Raw genomic sequence first — 19,632 nt, forward strand, 5'->3', positions numbered from 1 at the left:
ACGGAGAAGCTGGGACTCAGTGTGAGCCCCACAGGAGGGGCAGGACAGAGAGGATGGAGCAAAGGTGGAGTTTCCGGTAGCTGGGGGGACTTGCCATGCAGCTGGACAGGCAAGAGGAAGGTCCAGTGTAGGGAGAAGGGCAGGCGGAGCTGGGGCTGCGAGAGCAGAAGTTTCCCCTGGGAATGCAGTGATCTCAAAGTTTAGAGACATAGATGAGACCCATTCGTAACCATCCCTCTCTCCTGTGTCTACATATGGAAGGTTCTATTTTTAGAGAAAATGACTTCCAGTTAGTGTGAAGGGAACATGAATAGCAGGCAAATTTCTCCTCCCTATTTTATCATTTAATTTCTGTATCCTCCATGCATCTGTAAACACAAATAAATTTACACATTCTAATAAACCATTACATTTATTATACAGTAGGAAGTGTTGCCAGGAAACCAGTTGTCAAGCAAAGCTATATTTTGAAGAGTGGGAGGTGTGTAATTATCTTTAAATACTTTCTCTGGATAGTAATTACCCCACCCCCACCCCAGCCCAAATCCATGTGACTCTCCCAAATGGGTCTGCTCAGGAGCACCCCAGTTTAAAGGGACACCGTCCTGTGTCCGCTCTGGCCACTCCTCAGGGGTCTGTAGAGCAGCTCCAGACCCATGGGACAGGCCTAACCACCCAGCACCCATACCCACTACCCCCAAGCATGAGGAAAGAGGGGCATAATCAAGTTCTCATATTAAACCCACTCTAAGACAGCTCTACATACTGTAAAGAAAGCAACCTTGATTGCCTTGGACTCTGAATAACAATTATCAGTGATTTCTGGAACTTGAGATTGTATCTATTTAAAACATGTTCTTTGCAAACTTCACTGTCAGCTGTTTAAGATCAGATATGAGTTTGTCCTGAAAATTCATTTTTTAGGGGAAAAAACTACTTGCCAAATTTCTGTACAATATTAATAATCACAATCACAGGAAAGAAGCGGTGGCATGCCCTGCAAGATAAGACTGTTTAGTATCAAGATCTGGCAAACTTCAGAGGTCTCCTCTCAAGAGGGCCATCTGGTACTCATTGTCTCATTCCTTTGTCCCTCCGTCCACCCTCCACCATCCTCCCTCGAATCCAGGGCAATATGTCTGGGGATGCAAGAATCCCAAAGTGCATTTAGAAATCATAACTTTTTAAATTGTTAATGACTATGGGCACTAATAGGTGTATATATTTATGGGGTGCATGTGACGTTTTGATCCAGGTGTAAAATGTGTAAAAATCAAACCGGGGTTATCGGGGTATTCCTCACGTCAAGCACTTATCATTTCTTTGCATTAGGAACATTCCAATTCCACTCTTTTAGCTATTTTAAAATATACAATAAATTATGACTGTAGTCACCATCCTTCTCTCCTATGTTGTATGATCAAATATTACATCATATTTATTCTATTTAACTACATTTTTTCACCTATTTACCATCTCCACTACCCTTTCCAGCTTCTGGTAACCATCATTCTACTCTCCGTATCCATGAGTTCAATTGCTTTAATTTTTAGCTCCCACATGTGAGTGAGAATATCACAATTTGTCTTTCTGTGCCTGGCTTATTTCACTTAATATAATGGCCTCCAGTTCTATCCATGTTGTTGCAAATGACAGAATTTCATTCTTTTTTATAGCTAAACAATATTCCAGTGTGTGCACGTACCGCATTTTCTCCATTCATCTGCTGATGGACGCTTTGGTTGATTCTGTATCTTGGCTATTGTAAATAGTGCTGCAGTGAACATAGGAGTGCAGATATCTCTTCAGTATACAGATTAGAAACCATATTTTACACCTGGTGGCCTGCTTCCCTGTGTAGTGGATTTTCCCCCAAGTGGTAGGCAAGTGTCCCGTGTAAGGTGTGGCCCTCACTGGAGACGACCTTCAAGCCAGAGCAGAACACTGCCCGGATTAATCCTTTCTCCCCTCCCCGCTCCTCAGGCCAAAATCTAAGTTCTCCCTGCAGTCCTGAGGAAAGAGTACCCTTCTTAGATTACTCTTCGTTCTCCTAACCTCATCCTAGATTTAGCAAAGGCTTGGTAACAGGATTTTCTGCAGACCATCGGTAGAAAAAGGACAGAATAGAAAGGTGGATGAAGTCAGGCTACTCCAAGAGGCAATTTTGCGGCGGGTGGGTGCAGGGATCCGTAACAGCTGAGGTCCACATCCTGGAACCTTGGAACACTAGTTGTCGCTAGCATCTTGGAGTTTGCTGATGTTTGGAGGGCCTTCTGCTCTGGAAGTAGAGGACCAAGGCTGAGGGCAGTGCACACAGCACAGAGCTGTCCCTGCCCCCGGGGCACACCCACGTATGGTGCTGCTACGTGCCCAGGGGCTGGAAAGGAATAGGCCATTCATAGACCAGCAGGTTCACACAGATGGGACTTGCTGTTCTACCACCAGCATAACCTGACCCAGGAGGTGACACTGAGGCTTGATGGTCATCTCTGGCAGGAAGGCTGGAGAAACAGACTCATGCCATGGACTCTGATTTAGAATAGAGGACCTCAGTTCAGCTTCCTCGTGCTGAGGTGGAGGGCCAGTTTTCACATCCAGACTTAGTATGCCACACACACACCCCTGCCCCCAGAAACAAAGTTTTATGTAAAAAATATTTTCCTTACTGCTTACCTTAAAAAGCAGTTTCCTTATGATATGACAGGCACTGTGATATTTTCCACTCTATTCCTTTATTCAGTGCCAGGCATGACCTACTCAATAGATTTCATGACCCACTAATGGGCTGCAGTGTGAGGTTTGAAATCTCTGCCCTGAGGCAGATTCTGCATGCTTATTTAGAGGAATGTCTGTCTAGACTAGAGAGATTCATAGAAACGAGATCATTTTATGGAAAAATACAGATATTCATGGACTTTATCACCAGGATTCTACTTTATTTCTCCTCCTGCCTTCATTACCCAAGCAGAAGCTGCATCTTCTATGCCTGGTGGGTCTGCGTACAAGCCCTACAGGTGCCCCAAAGCCATGTGCAGAGCTCAGCACCCCACGCTTCTCATAGCTGACCCCTCTGCCTGGAGCTCTACTCCCCCTCCTCTGGCCCTCCGTGCCGCTCTCCCAAATCGCCCCAGCTAAAAATGTGGGCCTCCCTTCCATACCTGTCTCTCTTATTCTGCACATCCTCTCATCTCAAGGGCCTGTTGATTCTGCCTCCAAAATTGCCGCCAGCTCCGTGTCGTCTTTGCCATTAATAAATCTATTGCCTTCATCATCTCTAACCTGGAGAACAGGAAGAGAATTCCTCATACTCTCCCTGGTCTGGAAGGTGACAGAGGGGCTGTTTTTGTGGGGTGTTCCAATCCAACCTGATCATGTCCTTTCCCCCTCCCCAAGCCCTTAGCATGGCCCCTGCAGTCTCCTCCTCAGCACTTCTTCAGCTGTGGTTCCTCTCTCCTTGCAACACTGCAGCCATTTATTAACCGTGTTGTCTACTGAATTCAACCAAATAGAGCTGTATATGTTCTCTGTATCAGGAAAACGAAAACGCCTCCACCATGGAATCTTAAAAGGTGTTTCTTTAGGATCATCTTAGCCAACGGTTCTCAACCATCATTACACATTAGAACCATCTGGGGAACCTTAAAAATACCCAACCCCCTAGAGAATCAGACTTAATTGGTTTGGTGTCGGGGCTTGCAGACCAGTGGGGTTCTGGGGAGGGTTCCCTAGGTAATTCTGTGTGTAGCCAGGTTTGAGAATCACTGACAAAGGCCCCTGAACCGGGACACTGGGAACAGTCCACGGAGCATGAGTGAGCTTTAAGGGCTCTGTGTGCTGCATGGGCTCACATGGAAAGGTGTGGGTGTGGGTGTGCGCCCATGTTTCTGAAAGGCAGATCTAAACGCTGATCAGATTCTGGAAAGATTCTATAACCCAGAAGAACAAAGAGCCTGTGCTCCAGATGAACCCCTTCTACCATAAGGATGCAGCACGCAGAGTCAGGGCCAGGAGGCTGAGCAGAAACCCACGCCTGGCTCTGCCCGCTGTGATGTTGGTCGAGGTACACAGCCTCCCCGGGCCGTGGTTTTCTCCTCCACAACAATCAGCATGATGCATGTTTTGCAGAGTTACTGAAAGAATTGGAGAGAAGGCATGAGAAGTGCCCGACGTGGTACTGGGCCCCTCCACAACTGTTACTAAGAACGCTCTTATTAGCCGGGCGCAGTAGCTCAAGCCTGTAATCCCAGCACTTTGGGAGGCCGAGGCGGGCAGATCACGAGGTCGGGAGATCGAGACCATCCTGGCTAACACGGTGAAACCCCGTCTCTACTAAAAAATACAAAAAACTAGCCAGGCGTGGTGGCGGGCGCCTGTAGTCCCGGCTACTCGGGAGGCTGAGGCAGGAGAATGGCGTAAACCCGGGAGGCGGAGCTTGCAGTGAGCTGAGATCCGGCCACTGCGCTCCAGCCTGGGCAACAGAGCAAGACTCCGTCTCAAAAAAAAAAAAAAAAAAGAACGCTCTTATTGCTTGCAACACTATTTCTAAGAATGCCGTTTTACAAAAATTTTTTTTTAAAAACTTCCATTTTTTGAGCACCTTCAACTTCAAAACAGCCAGATGCATTAAAAGGTATTTGATCCATCCCCACAATAACCCCATGAGGTTGGCCCTCTTCCCGTTTCACAGATGGGAGAACTAAAGCTTGGAGGAGTTCAGGGGCATCCCCAAGGCGGCAGGGCCTGGTTAGCTGGGTGAGAAGCTGGGCTCCTTGCCACCAGGTTGGGCTGTTCTAGCAAGGCCAGGTCAGTGAGGGGTGAGAAGAGCCATGGGGCTGCATCTTGGGTTGGAGGAAACCTGAATTCACAGCCATCCCCACCCTTCTCTCCTTGTCCCCTTTCCAGCCGCTACTGGCGCCGGTGGAATCGGTTCTGCAGAAGAAAGTGCCGTGCCGCGGTCAAGTCTAATGTCTTCTACTGGCTGGTGATTTTCCTGGTGTTCCTCAACACGCTCACCATTGCCTCTGAGCACTACAACCAGCCCCACTGGCTCACAGAAGTCCAAGGTGAGCGGCGGCCCCAGCTCTGCCCTGATTTCCTCCTGGTAACTCAGCCCCTAGGCCCAGGGGAGGGCATAACCACAGGCAGAAGGTGGATGGGAAAGCAGACAGTGGTCAGGGCTCTTGGCAGGTGCTGTGCTGGAGATAACAAGGGCCTAGCAGTTCTAAAGCCCCACAGTAAAATGCACTACCTTGTTTTAAAAACAGACACGGCTTCTCTGACTGGGCCCACACCATCAGCCTGCCCCAAAGTCACTGGTGGGCCCGGGTGATGAGGAAAGGGGCTACAGCTTGTTTGCCTATCTCAGACCCCTGGCTGCCAACTTCCCAGCATGGATTTTAAATACCTGGGGGCCTTCCTGCAGCCCCGAGGTGGCCTTAACCAGAACACGTGAGGATGGAATGAGCAAAAACGCAGAGAAGAGAATAGGGCCTGAGCACAAGGAACTGTCTTCAATGGGTCGTTCGTTCTCATTATCCTTCCTTGGGCCCCTAGACGAGGGTCCTGCTAGCCAGGCCTCATCATCATTGCTGGGCAGTCGAGAAGACCTGGCCCCATCCTCCACAGCTGCATTCCAGAGTCCTAGGAGGCAGGGGGTCTGGTGGTGGAGAAGTCGGACTCAGACAGTGCAGCTGTTGGCCTGCAGATTACTCACCTCTTTGAACCTCCTTTCTCATCTCTGAAAATGGGCATGACGATGGTGGTGCCATCTCCACAGGCCTGCTATGAGGAGTAGAGCTTGTGTGTGCTGAGCCTATGGCGCATGAGAGATGCTCAGTAAATGTCTGTTATGATTATGACGAGAGAGCCCTTTCCCACTGGCTTGGCCCTAACTTCTGTTTTGGCCAAGGTGGATGGGAGCGGTGTCATGGGGGATCTTTTTTCCAGTGGAGATAATTACTATATTTCCTTTCCCTGCCTCCCTCTCTGCCCTCCTCTGGCCCTGCTCGGATCTCATCCCTCTCCTGGGCCTGCCAGACACGGCGAACAAGGCCCTGCTGGCCCTGTTCACGGCAGAGATGCTCCTGAAGATGTACAGCCTGGGCCTGCAGGCCTACTTCGTGTCCCTCTTCAACCGCTTTGACTGCTTCGTCGTGTGTGGCGGCATCCTGGAGACCATCCTGGTAGAGACCAAGATCATGTCCCCACTGGGCATCTCCGTGCTCCGATGCGTCCGGTTGCTGAGGATATTCAAGATCACGAGGTACCGGGCATCTCCTCTCACTTTGGAGAGGGGACTTAGGGAGAAGTTCTTCCAGAGGGCAAGGGAGGTGGCAAGGCCTGGGTGGGAGCAGGGCTGTTCTTCCTCAAAGGGTGTCTCTGAAGTTCACATGCAATGGGGGGAGTTTGTGCTCATTTAGATGGCACATCATTTGGAAATTCCTCTGGCTGCTAATACCAGAGACTCAACTCAGTAGTGTAAGCAAGCTAGGGACTTACTCAGCCACGGAAAGAAAGTCCAGAGGCAGCTAGCTGAGGTGGCTTCCGGAAAAGGGTCAGGGACTCAGTCGCTTCTCCTGTGCTTCACCAGCCTTGGTGCTGATTCCTCTCCAGGGTCATAAGTTGGCTTCTGGAGACTGAGCCATCACATTCAAATTGGAGGTGGGAAGAGTAGAAAGGAGCAGAAGGGCTGACCACCCTGGCCAAGTCAGCCTCTCCACTCCCAGAAGTCACTCCCAGACACACCCATTAGGACTGCTGCTGTCGAAAACCCTGAAAATCCCGAGGGTTGGCAATGACATGGGGAAACTGGAGCCCTTGTGCACTGTGGGTGGGAGTGTAAAATGCAGCCACTGTGGGGAATGGTATGATAGTTCCTAGAAACATTAACGATAGAATTACCCTCTCATCCATCAATTCCACTTCTGGGTATATGCCCAAAATAATTGAAATAGGATCTCAAAGAGATATTTGCACACCCAACTGCCTTAGACAGATGAACGTATTTTTAAAATGTGGTCTGTACATACAGTGCAATATTATTCAGTCTTAAAAAGGAAGGAAATCCTGACACATGCTACAAAGTAGATGAAACTTAAGGACATTATGCTAAGTGAAATAAGCCAGTCACAGAAAGACAAATACTATATGATTCCATTTGTACATGGTTCTCAGATTCACAGAGACAGAAAGCAGAGTGGTGGGCGCCCAGGGCTGCAGGGAGGGAGCAGTGGGGAGTCGGTGTTTAATGGGTGCAGAGCTTCGGTTCTGCAAGGTGAGAAGGGTTCTGGAGATAGAGGGTGGTGGTGGTTTCACAAGCGTGTGAATGAATTTAGCACTACTGAATTCTACAGTTAAAAAAAAAAAAAAAGGTTAAGATGGTAAATTTTATGTTATGTCTATTTTAACACAATGAAACAAATGGGAAGAAATCTTCCAGAAATTTCAGCAAGGGCTTCTGTTCTTGGGCACCTGAGCTATTAGGGAGGCTCAGACATGTAGTCTTCTAGCAGGACAGGTTCTGCTGAAAACGTGATCAAGATCCAGCCACTGTAAAGGGCTGTGGACACTGCACTGCAGATGGCGTTCACCCTCTGTCCACATGGCCACCCCTCCATATGTCAGTCCAGCACCTACCCACAGCGGGCCATCTCCCTCACTGTCTAGGCCAGGCAGTGACTCTCGTGATGAGGACAGGGCCGAGGGGCACCATTCTCTAGGACAATGGTTTTCACCTGACTTGTGACCACTGGGAGTGGTGGAATCAATTTATTGGATCACAACCATCATTTTAAAACAGCTCTACTGAAATATAATTCATACCCCATATATTTACCCCTTAAATGTGTAATTTAATTGTTTTTTGTATTAGCAGTTATGCAACCATCACCAGGTTCTAGTTGTAGAATATTTTCATCACCCCAGAAAGAAACTCCATACCCACTCCACATTCCCCCCATCTTCCCTCCCAGAACCAAATTCACTTTATGTCCCTATAGAGTTGCCTATTTTGGACCATTCATAGGAGTGAAATCTTATAATATGTGTTTTTGTGATGGCCTCTTTGACTTAGCATAACGTTTTCAAGGGCCATACATGTTGTAGCATAGATCAGTACTTTGTTTCCTTTTATGGTGAATAATACTCCATTGATAGATATACTACATTTCGGTTATTCATTTGTCAGTGGTGGACATTTGGTTGTTACTATGTTTTGGCTCCTATGAATCATGCTGCTATGAACATTCATGTTCAAGTCTTTCTATAGATGTACGCTTTTGTTTTTCTTGGATACATACTTCAGAGTGGAATTTCTAGATTATTTGGTAACAATATGTTTAAGATTTTGAGGAACTGTCAAACTGTTTTCCAAAGACACTAAAGCATCTTACATTTCCATCAGCAATGTATAAGGGTTCCAATTTCTTCACATTCTCTCAAGCATCATTTTTAAAGAAAGAATGAAATAGAATAGAAAAACATCAGAGGGTCGGCCGGGCACGGTGGCTCACGCCTGTAATCCCAGCACTTTGGGAGGCCAAGGCGGGCGGATCACGAGGTCAGGAGATCGAGACCATCCTGGCCAACACCATGAAACCCCGTCTCTACTAAAAAGAAAATACAAAAAAAACTAGCCGGGTGTGGTGGCAGGTGCCTGTAGTCCCAGCTACTTGGGAGGCTGAGGCAGGAGAATGGCGTGAACCTGCGAGGCAGAGCTTGCAGTGAGCCAAGATCGTGCCACTGCACTCCAGCCTGGGCAACAGAGCGAGACTCTGTCTCACAAAAAAAAAAAAAAAAAAAAAAGTTGAAATACAGATTTGACTTGCAGTATAATATACATTTCTTAATGTGCATTATGGTCAACCTTAGAAGACAGACAGGAAACCGTTGGAAGGAATTTTCAGCCTGTGCCCCTCAAAGGTACAAATCCCTTGTCCTTAAAATTCTGCTTTGGGAGCTCCCAAAATCTCTGCTTTGGGGAAGCTTTGATAACAGGAGCTCTAAAACCATCAGCTGGATTGTGATGGGTGAAAAGGGATGGAGGTTGATGTCTTCTGCTCAGGATCTGGAGCTGATCGCTCAGACCATGTTTCTGAACTTGGCTAAGTGAGGCTGGAAAGTGTCCCTAGGTATTACTCTTCTCATCACAATTCTCTTGGCAGACACCCAGAGCATGGTCACATGGTGTTGTAGACGGTCCAGGGAGGTCGGCATTTAAAGTGTTTCATTTAGTGCACAGAAAGGACTCAATATGCAGAAGCTTTTATTATTAATCTAATATTATGACTGCTATTATTAGAAGGAAGAAGGAGAAGAGAGCTAATAGTGACCTACATATTCACATACTCTTATTCTTACTTATTTACCCACCATGTATATACTGTGTATTGAGCTCAGAGAGATGGAAAAAATCAAAAAATAAGGTGTATGGCATGAACTAAACCTATAGTCTGGTTGGGGAGATGGAGTTTGTGCACATGAAGAGATTAAAGGAAAATCTAAGACAGAATATAATGAGCTGGCAAAGTGTGGTGGGTGCCGGAATTACCTGCTGTGAGAAATTGGGAGCAGGAGATAGCTCCTGGAGAAGGCTGAATCTCAGATGAGGGACTTAACGGATACGCACGATTAAAATCCAGAAGTTTAATGCTCCTGAGCAACAGCCTTCTTTCCCTGTCTGACCCCATCGAAAGAGAGCTCTTCCTAAGTGTCCTGAATATGTTGGCATTACAGAAAGTCCTTGGTTTACAGTAAAAGTGATAGAAATCCTTATAACAGCAGTGATTACCATGCACCAGTGCTTACTCTGTGCCAGACAGGGTGAGCCAGAGGCCTGCGAATGTTAGCTTGAGTCATCCTCCCAACTACCTACTTGAGGATGAGGGCAGGCTGCTACTATTCTTATTCCCATTTTGCAGATGAGAAAACTGAGGCTTAGAGAGTTGTCAGTTGCCCAAGGTCACAAAACTGTTCAGAGGTAACACTGGGATTAAAAGGCAAGGCAGGTCTGTGGGTCTGACTTGAGGTGCTGTGCTCCTAACCACTGCTGTGCACCGCAGAGCTGAGAGCTGACCTGTCTTATCTAGATCCCTGAGACAGGACTTAAAGGATCTTTATGCCCTGGTTCTTGTTAGATAATTGCCGATTCTACTTGCTCCTCCTGGGGTCTGGTAAAAGCTATTTTTAACTTGGAGTTTTCAATGCCTCTTAAATAATTCTCAAAAGTCCCTGTTTTGGGTTTTATATATATATTTCTATAGAAAAGAAATCTTGCTGCTATATGTTGTTATGACATCTTGAAAAGATTTAACATTTATTCTATTTTTAATCACCAATTTATTTCTAATCTGAAGATATTGCCAAGAAACCATTTTTCAAAATCTATCTTAATCAGAGAGCTTCCTGTAGTCCCTCCACAAGAAAGAGTAGTAGTATTATCAGATCTCTATGAAGTCTATAAACAGAAAAAAAAATCCTTGTCTAATTGAAAGTGACTTTGGCAAAGGCCGTCATCTTCCTATTTTCAAGTCTCCAAAGCCTCTGGGGGTTTTCGGAAAGCAACAAAGAGACTGATGAGGTTGGGAAATCCCATAAGCCTGTCTACAGCCCCAGCCTTGGGACTGGGTGACAGTGACCAAGAAAAATGCCTAAAATATGGGCTGGGAGTAGACATTGTGGTCCCTTCAGCTGAACCTTGAAATGAGTCATCTGTGCATGGTCCTGCCATCAGACAAGTGCATGCGTTCTTCTTCTTTTAAAATATCTTGGAAAATACTTTGCAACGTCTGGCTGCTACTCATATGTAGAAGAAATGTCTTCTTTTTTTTTTTTTTATTTTTACAATGTAGTCTGAACCAGTGATTGCAATTCTTAAACCTAGCTGAACCCATGAAGGAGCTCATTAAGGAGCTCATCTCTAGCGATTTTGGCCAGCAACTCCCAGAGAGTTCCATGCTGGTGGTCCAATGACCGACCTCACTTGAAGAACCACTGGCCTAATTTCCTACTGCTGCTCTTGGTCTGCTTTCTTCTAAAATACTGCCCTTCATGTGCATTTGGAAAACTTTATTCCTCCTCCTCCTCCTCCTCGTCCTCCTGCTTCTCCTCCTCCTCCTCTTCCTCCTTTCCTCCTCCTTCTCCTCCACCTCCTCTTCTTCCTCCTCCTCCTCTTCCTCCTCCTCTCCTCCTCCTGTCCTCCTCGTCCTCCTCCTCCTTCTCTCCTCCTTCTCGTCGTCCTCCTCCTCCTCTTCCTCCTTCTCCTCCTCTTCCTCCTCCTCTTCCTCCTTTTCCTCCTCCTCCTTCTCCTTCTCCTCCTTCTCTCCACCTCCTCCTCCTCTTCCTCCTCCTCCTCCTCCTCATCCTCTTCCTCCTCCTCTTCCTCTCCTCCTTCTCCTCCTCATCTTCCTCCTTCTCCTCCTCCTCCTTCCCCCCCTGTTCCTCTTCCTCCTGTTCCTCTTTCTCCTCCTCCTCTCCTCCTCCTTCTCCTCCTCCTCCTCGTTCTCCTCCTCCTCCTCCTCCTTCTTCTTATTCCTTTTCTTCTTCTTCTCTTCCCTCTTCTTTTGTCAAGGCAGGATCTCACTCTGTCACCTAGGCTGGAGTGTGGTAGCATAATCATAGCTCACTGTAGCCTCAAACTCCTGGGCTCAAGTGATACTACCCCCTTGCCTCAGCCTCCCAAGTAACTTGGCACTATAAGTGCCATGTCTGGCTGATATTTTTATTTTTTGTACAGATGGGGTCTCACTATATTGCCCAGGCTAGTCTGAAACTCCTGGTCTTAAGAGAGCCTCCCACTTGGCTGACCACCTTGCCCAGCCAAAAAACTTGATTCTTGCATCTCCACTGTCTTCTCCATACTGTGGTCTCTAATTCTGTCAAGATGGTACTTTTGATAGTTTTTGACTGAGAAAACACATCAAGGTAAGAGCTACTATGAATTCAGTAAAGCTTTTAAGTTTAAATTCCTACACATCTGTGTATGTTTGAAAAGCGGTAATGTCAGTGCAAGACAGGCTGTTTATTCAGAGTAGTATAATGCTTGGTGGACACATGGATTCATGGCTCCCTTTCTAGAATTCTAGAATTCCAGGCTGCTCTTCCCTCACCCAGGGCCCGTTGCCCAAGAGTCGGGAACAGGGATCTCAATCAGTGGTTCTCCACCCTGAGGTCATGACACACTGGTACATCCAGAGCAGCTGGACGGTGTACAGTAAGTAATTTATTACTGAGAGCTGAAATTCCAAAGTTCGTGAATAGTTTCTTTAAAAAATAAAACAATTGCCGGGCGCGGTGGCTCAAGCCTGTAATCCCAGCACTTTGGGAGGCCGAGACGGGCGGATCACGAGGTCAGGAGATCGAGACCATCCTGGCTAACACGGTGAAACCCCGTCTCTACTAAAAATACAAAAAACTAGCCGGGCGAGGTGGCGGGCGCCTGTAGTCCCAGCTACTCGGGAGGCTGAGGCAGGAGAATGGCGTAAACCCAGGAGGCGGAGCTTGCAGTGAGCTGAGATCCGGCCACTGCACTCCAGCCTGGGTGACAGAGCAAGACTCCGCCTCAAAAAAAAAAAAAAAAAACAATTAATATTGTCCTTGTAACATAATAGCATCACTCGGTCACTTGCATTACAAAATGCTTCTATGAATGGTGGACTTACTACTCATCCATGATGCCTGAAGGGAGCAGATGTCTTTGATATATCATTATGAGGAAAATGAATTCTTTACATATATTTTTTGTGTTTTGTCAAAACCTGAGAACACCTTAAGGAGTACGCTACACGTATGCGTATCATTCATCTTATTGTTTCAAGACAAAAAAAAAAAAAAAAAGGCCAGGAAGACTGTACTAGACTATAAGAAAATTACTTAATAGAAAAGATTGAGGAAGATGAGATTCCTGCCCATTGAGAACAGTGGGGCATACACATGGCCAGAATCTTTGTCTTCTTTGAGTAAATGCCCCAGTACGGTGGGCCTTCCAGCCTCATGATGGATTGGGTTCTTCCACCTGTGGCTCTCAGTGCTGCCCAGATTCAATATCCAGTTTGTCTACTCTTTGTCAGCCCAGTCTGACATATTCTGAGGGGTGGGAGAAGGGCTTCAGACAGATTCAATCGGACGTGATACCAGCTTACTAATCGCATCTCATTTTTGACACACTTGGTTTTCACGTGCAGTGAGGCCCCTCTAGCACTTGCTGTTTTCCCTCTCACACCTTCAGTCCCTCTTTGTTTCTCCTGCTGCTCCTCCCCTGAAGCTCCCTTCCCAGGCCTTGCAGTGGGAGCTGGGGCTGATTCAGCACAGACGGATTGGCTCCCGAATCTTGGCCACATATGGGCCCTACGGAGCTCCGGGTGAGAGCCGTTAGCACATCCCCCAGGCTCGAAATGTCTTCGTGTCCCCACCAGCATCTGGCCTCGAGCAGCAGATCCAGCCCACACCTTCCCAGCTCTCCCATCACCTTCTAGCCCCCACTCTTCTCAGGCCCCCTGGAGCCTCTGAGCTCATTGAGGGCCATTATTAAGGAGGTCTGTTTGGCAGAGGCCCCGTTCCCTGGCAGGAGTCTATGGCAAAAGCAGCTCAGACTCCAGAGCCTGCAGTGTGGCTGTCAACACAATGGGTGGTTCTCCTCTGGAATGGAAATGGACTGGTGTCACCTACTAGGAGAAAGATTAAGAAGATGCAGGTGAGGATGACTCCCTAGCCCTAACACAACTGTGGTTGGAGGGGCCAACTAGGTGACACTGGGTGACTAGGGCCCTGTGGCCCAGAAGCTCAGAGAAGCACACTGCTAAGGCCATCCCCAGGTCCAGGCCAGACCACCTTGCCCTCTTGACCAGATTACACTCCCCATGCAGGTTCCGTTCTCAATGTGACCAAGACATCTGCTGCAAACAGGGAAGACAAGACCTTTGAACTTGTTAACCAAGTCAGCCCTTGCCTCAAAAGTGAAACCACAAAATGGTCTTCCCAGCCTGCTAGAAGGGACGGGAGCTGGGACAGGTACCAGTAGAAACTGAGCTGGTAGATGAGACCCAGGCTATCCCAGACCAAAATACTCTAGAATTCTGCTTGACTCCTCCAGGCCTAGCCCAGCATATACAGTTCCACCTCTGAGCATACTAATCCCTCCCAGTTCTATTGTGTCTTAAGGGGCCAGGGCTCAACTTGACGGAAGCTCTGCTCTGAGGACACCCACTCCTGTGCTCACTCGCTGGATGGATGCTACCTGCTTCCCCAGGTGGCCTCAGCTGACTCTCACTCCTCCTCCCTCCATTGCCTCCCATGAAGCCCCAGCCACACAGATTCACCACAGGAGATTGCTTTATAAATGCTCTTTTAACAATAGATCACTTGCCACCGAAACTAAGAATTTTTTTTTAGCCTTCAGGATGAGAGCATTTTGGGCAGGTATCAAAGTCAGTTATGACCTTCTCTGGAACACAGAGAGAACAGGGTGGAACATTTGCAGAGCATCTGAAAGTGGTGGCTACTGTTATTTTGAAGATCTCTTATTTATGGCAAGCTCCATGCTCTGCTCTGTACCTAGAATAAAGGTAAAGGAGCTGGCCCTGAGCTCTTTGAAGCAAAAGGTTCACGAGATGAAAGTTCCAGTTCAAGGAAGGCTCAGGTCTCTTTATATTACAGAAGAGGAGGAAGAATTCCACAGAGCCCCAAACCCAGAGACAGACCTAGAGAAGGGGAAACAAATGGAGATAAAAGGGTTTCTGAACAGATGGTGGTAACTTAAATCAGGAGAGGCAGAGGGAAGAGGTAGCAGAAGTGACATGGCGGTCAGCAAGTGAGAGGGCTTAAAGGGAGGCTGGGAGTAGGAAGGTAGAGGGAAGGAGAGAATTTAGGTGGCAGAGAACTTGATGTGATGAAAAGCCCTCAGATGTGCTGTACTTTAAGGATAAAACAGTGAGCTGAGTGGGTCAGATGGGGGATGGGGTGAGCAAGGACGCACAGTTTGGCGAGAATGATTCCAGCAGCCAGAGAATGGGAAGGGAAAGTTGATGCCAAGGATGGCGACACAGGCGGAGTGTCGGGGGTGATCTAGAGCCGGACACCTGCACCGGGTGCTGTAGAGCCCACAGCACTGAATGTGAGCTTGGGCATCTGCTGTAGAGCCCACAGTACTCAGTGTGAGCTTGTGCATCTGTGGGCATGTGTGTGCACTACTCTGATGAGACAGTGCTTCATTTTTCCACTTCTCCATGAGGTCTGTGGCCAACAGACATGAAGCACTTTGCTCTGCTGCTGCTTGCTTCTCTCCAAAGCTCTTGCCTTTTTGGTGTATGAGCGTGTGTATTTCATATTTTTGACCAATGAGGAAAAAAGCTTCAGTTGATTGTGAGTGTGCCATTAACCCCTCTAGTTTACCACCAGTGAATCTTCCTCAAAAAAGAGGGTGATTCTAGGATAGGAGGCCATCATCCAATCTTCAGGCCATAGCTGTGCGAGCCATCAGACCACATTAAGAGGAGGGAGTGTGAGGACCTGCAGGACCGCCAGCTGCTTTATTTAAGTGGTGTTTCACGTCACCCTGCCCACCTCAAAGGCTGCCACCTGGACACCTTCAAATCTCATCCATGTCAGTGATAGTGAGCCCCCACCCTCAACCTGCTACCAGCCAAGACCTGCCAGGCTCCGGAATTCAGCCTTTCTCCTCTGAACTCTATCAGCATTCTTTGACATGTCGTCATTTCAGCAATTCCTTTGTCTCATCTTCTAGATGAGCACATAACACATCCCTGATAATTTGCACATTAGGAATGGAAGCCTTCTGCTCAGCAAGCTGAGCACCCCTCATGATGCCAGGCCCCGGGCAGCAACCTGCCCTCTTTATCCTGCTGCAAAGGAAAGGAAAGGACAGGTGGCAGGCCTGCCTCAGGCCCAACCCCATCTTTCTCCCTGTTGAATGGGAAGCAACAGTAGGCTGAAGACAAACAGCAGAAACAACCATGTCTCTGTCTGTCTGTCTGTCTGTCTGAGCCATGTTTCCACTATGTTACTGATCCCCAGGACGTATCTTTCACCCCAGGTGTTTTTCATGTAGACAGTAGGCTGGTGCCAATTCATCTTTTAAACGGAGACTGATCTATGCCCTCAAAACTGGGACCAGTGAATTTGAGAATGTGAGTTCTTCCCCAGAGGTGACACACCTTCACAGTGATCTGGAAATCCTACCCCAGGGGTTGCTCAAGCCACAGAAACTCTGTTTTCTGTAGGACAAATTGATACATATTAGTCTGATGCATGGTCTGGCAATGCAACAGTCAGGAATCTCAGAAAATCCCTCCCCACGGATGTAAGGAAGCTGTGGGAATAGGAAGGCTACGCGAGCAGGGGCAGGCAGCTACTTCTCACTGGCAAAGTGTGTTCAACTTAAGTGCACACGCACACAAACACACATGCACAGAAGCAACCATGCAACTCCATGGCCCCTTGCCTTTCCCTCCAGGAAGTACCGATGTGTCATACGAACAGTAAGCTTCTTTCATTCACTGAACAAAATGCTCATCACCTACTTTGGGCCAGGCACTGTTCTAAGCTCTAAGGATATAAATGTAACAGATGGGTTCCCTCTCCCATGGCCTCACATTCTGGCGAGGGCAAATAGACAATAAGCAAAGAAGTAATTATTTTTTGAGAGTGATGAGGGATAGAGCGGTGGCCAGGGGAGATGTGAGGTCTGAAGGAGCTGAAGGGGTGAACCCCACTGACGTCTGCTGAAGACGGACAGCAGCACGGCCTTGGCCTTGGCCTTGGCCAGGCAGGAGCGTGTGTGGGAGCTGGAGAAAGAGTGAGGGGGCCCGAGGGAGGGGAGTGCAGCTGGGTGGTCGCTGAGGCTCTGGGGCCAGAATCTCCCAGGCCTTTGGGAGAACTCTGGCTTTGACCCAGAGGAGAAGGGATTGAAGCAAGACTGAGGCTTCGTGGGTCTCACCTCATAGCAACACCTGCTGCTCCTGCAGCCTGGAGAGCAGCTGCCCGGAGCGGGGGTCCAGGCAGTGAGGATGAGAGGCGGTGGGAAGTGGCCAAAGTCAGGACTCATTTTGAAGATGGCGCAGAAGGATTTGCTGATGCAGAGTGTGAGAGAGTCGGGAAGATGACTCCAAGGACTTTGCTTTGAGCCAAAAGCTATGGTTCTCGTTTCCTGGAGATGGGGAAGGTGATAGGTAGGAAGCAGGAGCTCCATCAGAGCACGAACCCCGGTGTTGTGCAGCTCAGACTTTCCCAGACACCCCAGGGGTTGAGGGAGGCAGGGGCGGCAGGGAGAGTGGGCAGAGGGTGTTCCTCCAGACCCAGCTCTGTGTCCACACGCGCGTCCTTGCCTTTGGCCGTCACTCTGGGAGATCCCTGCCATTTTCCATGCTCCATCTCCGCCTTCCCAGGAGCGTTCTCCCCTCTTAGAGACTGGATCTGTTCCTGGCCCACAGCTGCCTCCTCCCTGGAGCCCCAGGCATTCCAAGGGGCTCCCAAGTCAGGAGGGCCCCGCCCCCGCAGCTGCCCTTCATCTGGGGCCTCCCCCAGACTTTCTTGCTGATGGCACCTGGCCCTCTCCGTCTGCAGCCATGACCTGTTTGTCAAGCTCTCGTTGGTCCCCATGGCTGTCAGACATACCTAAGTCTCAGGTATAATCCCAGTTGGAGTTATTTCCCACATGCCTCTTTACTTCATGAAAATGAAGGCTTCAACCTTCCATGGCCATTAAGGGTTTTCCAGAATCTTCCATGACGGTTGAGCATACCAAGGATCTCTAGAGGATTTGTGACTTCAGCACACATGCAGACACTCTTCCCTCGGATACAGCTGGAAATTCTTGTTATAAATATGCTTAAAGTTGCTGGTTCCCAACTCCCAGTGTATTGGCAAGTGTTGAACTGGCTGCGTGAGGATTACCCCAGCCCCAGAGTCAGAGATTAGGGTTTCACAGTGCAAGGGAGGGACCTGGAATCAGGATGTAGGAAATGCTAACACACCCCACTGGTATTTTTGTTGTTGTTGTTCTATTATTATTAATTAATTAATTAATATTTTAGGACAGGGTCTCACTCTGTCACCCAGGATGAAAGGCAGTGGTGCAATCATAGCTCACTGCAGCCTCGAACTCCTGGGCTCAAGTGATCCTCCCATCTCAGTCTCCCCAGTGGGCGGGACTACAGGCATGCGCCACTACACCCAACTAATTTTTTAAAATTTGTTAAAGATGAGGTCTCACAGTGCTGCCCAAGATGGTCTCGAACTCCTGGCCTCAAGCAGTCCTCCTGCCTTGACCTCCTAAAGTGACAATCCTCCCAAAGGGGGTTACAGGCATGAGCCACCACCGTGCCCAGCCCACCTCTGTGCCCAGCCACCTCTACTGGTGTTGATCACCAGGCAGGCTTGGGAAAACTGCTTTAGCTGTAAGAGGGGAGGGTGTCCTACCCCCAGAGAGGTTCTCTTACTTTTTTCTTTAAGCAGATCACTACAGCCTCTAGCCTGCAGGAGCTCCAGGCAGTCCATCACACATAGTGGGTTGTACAGAATTTATTTAAGGACAGAGATGGGGAAGATGGAGGGGGAAAAAACCCTGCCATCTTCTGCCGTCTAAAATTTAGAGCCTATTTTGGTGAGATAAGACTGTATAGAACAGATACAAATAAACGTATATTAATGTTCTGCAACAGAGGGGGTATGGCTGGCAGGCAAAATAGAAGTGAGGAAAAGCTGGATTTGTGGAGGCCAAAGGTGCCCTCGAGGCTGCAGGTGGGTGAAAAGTTCATGTTGCCATCCAAACTATGACCCCTCTGCTTCTGTCCCTTGGTATGGAACCATTCTCTGCAGAGATGAGCCCAGGCTGTGGCTGCAGTGGGAGTGGCTTCCATGTCACTCACAGAAGCAGCAAAAGCAATCCACTGTCTGGATTGGTGATGAGCTGGGAATCTCTCAAGGTAGTGACCTAGGAGGCAGGTGGGCCAGAGGGGGCCAGAGGGAAATGAGATTGTCCTGTTCTTGCCCTTGCTCCCTTCGGGGCCGTGTCCTTTTGCTACGGTGCACTTCCTGATCCTGAGCGGACCCTCACCCAGGCGCCCACCCAGCATCCGGCAGTCATTAGTAGGTTTCCCCTCCCACTTTTTCATGAGAAAGGGATTTTGCCAGGATCTCTGTATTTATAGTGGAGAGAGGCCCCAAGACTGTAAGGAGTGGGGACTTCCTCCCCAGGGATCCCACTGAAAGCCCATGTCCACTCAGGACCGAGCTCCTGCCCACTCAGAGGACTCGTGCTTTGAGCTGCCCCAGTGGGTGTGACAGGTTTGCTACAATCTAGGATTTCCCAAACTCACCTGCTGATCAGAATCCTGTAGGACGCTCGTTAAAAACAAAGATATCTGGGCCCCAAACTACAGTTAATGAATCAGAATCTCAAGAGCAAAGGCCCTTGAAAAAAACAATTCTTAGGACGCAGTCAACTTGGGAAACTTCACCGAGCCATGAACTCTCTCTTACCCTTGGGTGACCTAATTCCTGCCTCTGCTAGAAAGCTGCTGCCTAGGCTGAGCTCAGACAGGCATTCATGGGGAAAAATAAAAATAAAAATAAAAAATAAAGCTTTTTTCTGTTTAGAGACCAACAGCGACAACAATAATT

At 48.3% G+C, this 19,632-nt stretch overlaps 1 protein-coding gene across 46 annotated transcripts in view; it reads left to right on the top strand.

Moving 5' to 3' along the window:
* Positions 1 to 19,632, top strand: part of CACNA1C (calcium voltage-gated channel subunit alpha1 C) — a 729,498-nt gene that overhangs the window by 591,840 nt on the left and 118,026 nt on the right. For all 46 annotated transcript variants that reach the window (XM_009217701.4, XM_017946457.3, XM_017946456.3 and 43 more), the window contains exons 12-13: positions 4,903 to 5,063; positions 6,037 to 6,262. In XM_009217701.4, the coding sequence (XP_009215965.2) occupies positions 4,903 to 5,063; positions 6,037 to 6,262 (387 nt within the window). The remainder of the gene's footprint in view (positions 1 to 4,902; positions 5,064 to 6,036; positions 6,263 to 19,632) is intronic.

This window comes from Papio anubis, chromosome 9, assembly GCF_008728515.1.
Source record: "Papio anubis isolate 15944 chromosome 9, Panubis1.0, whole genome shotgun sequence".
NCBI lineage: Eukaryota > Metazoa > Chordata > Mammalia > Primates > Cercopithecidae > Papio > Papio anubis.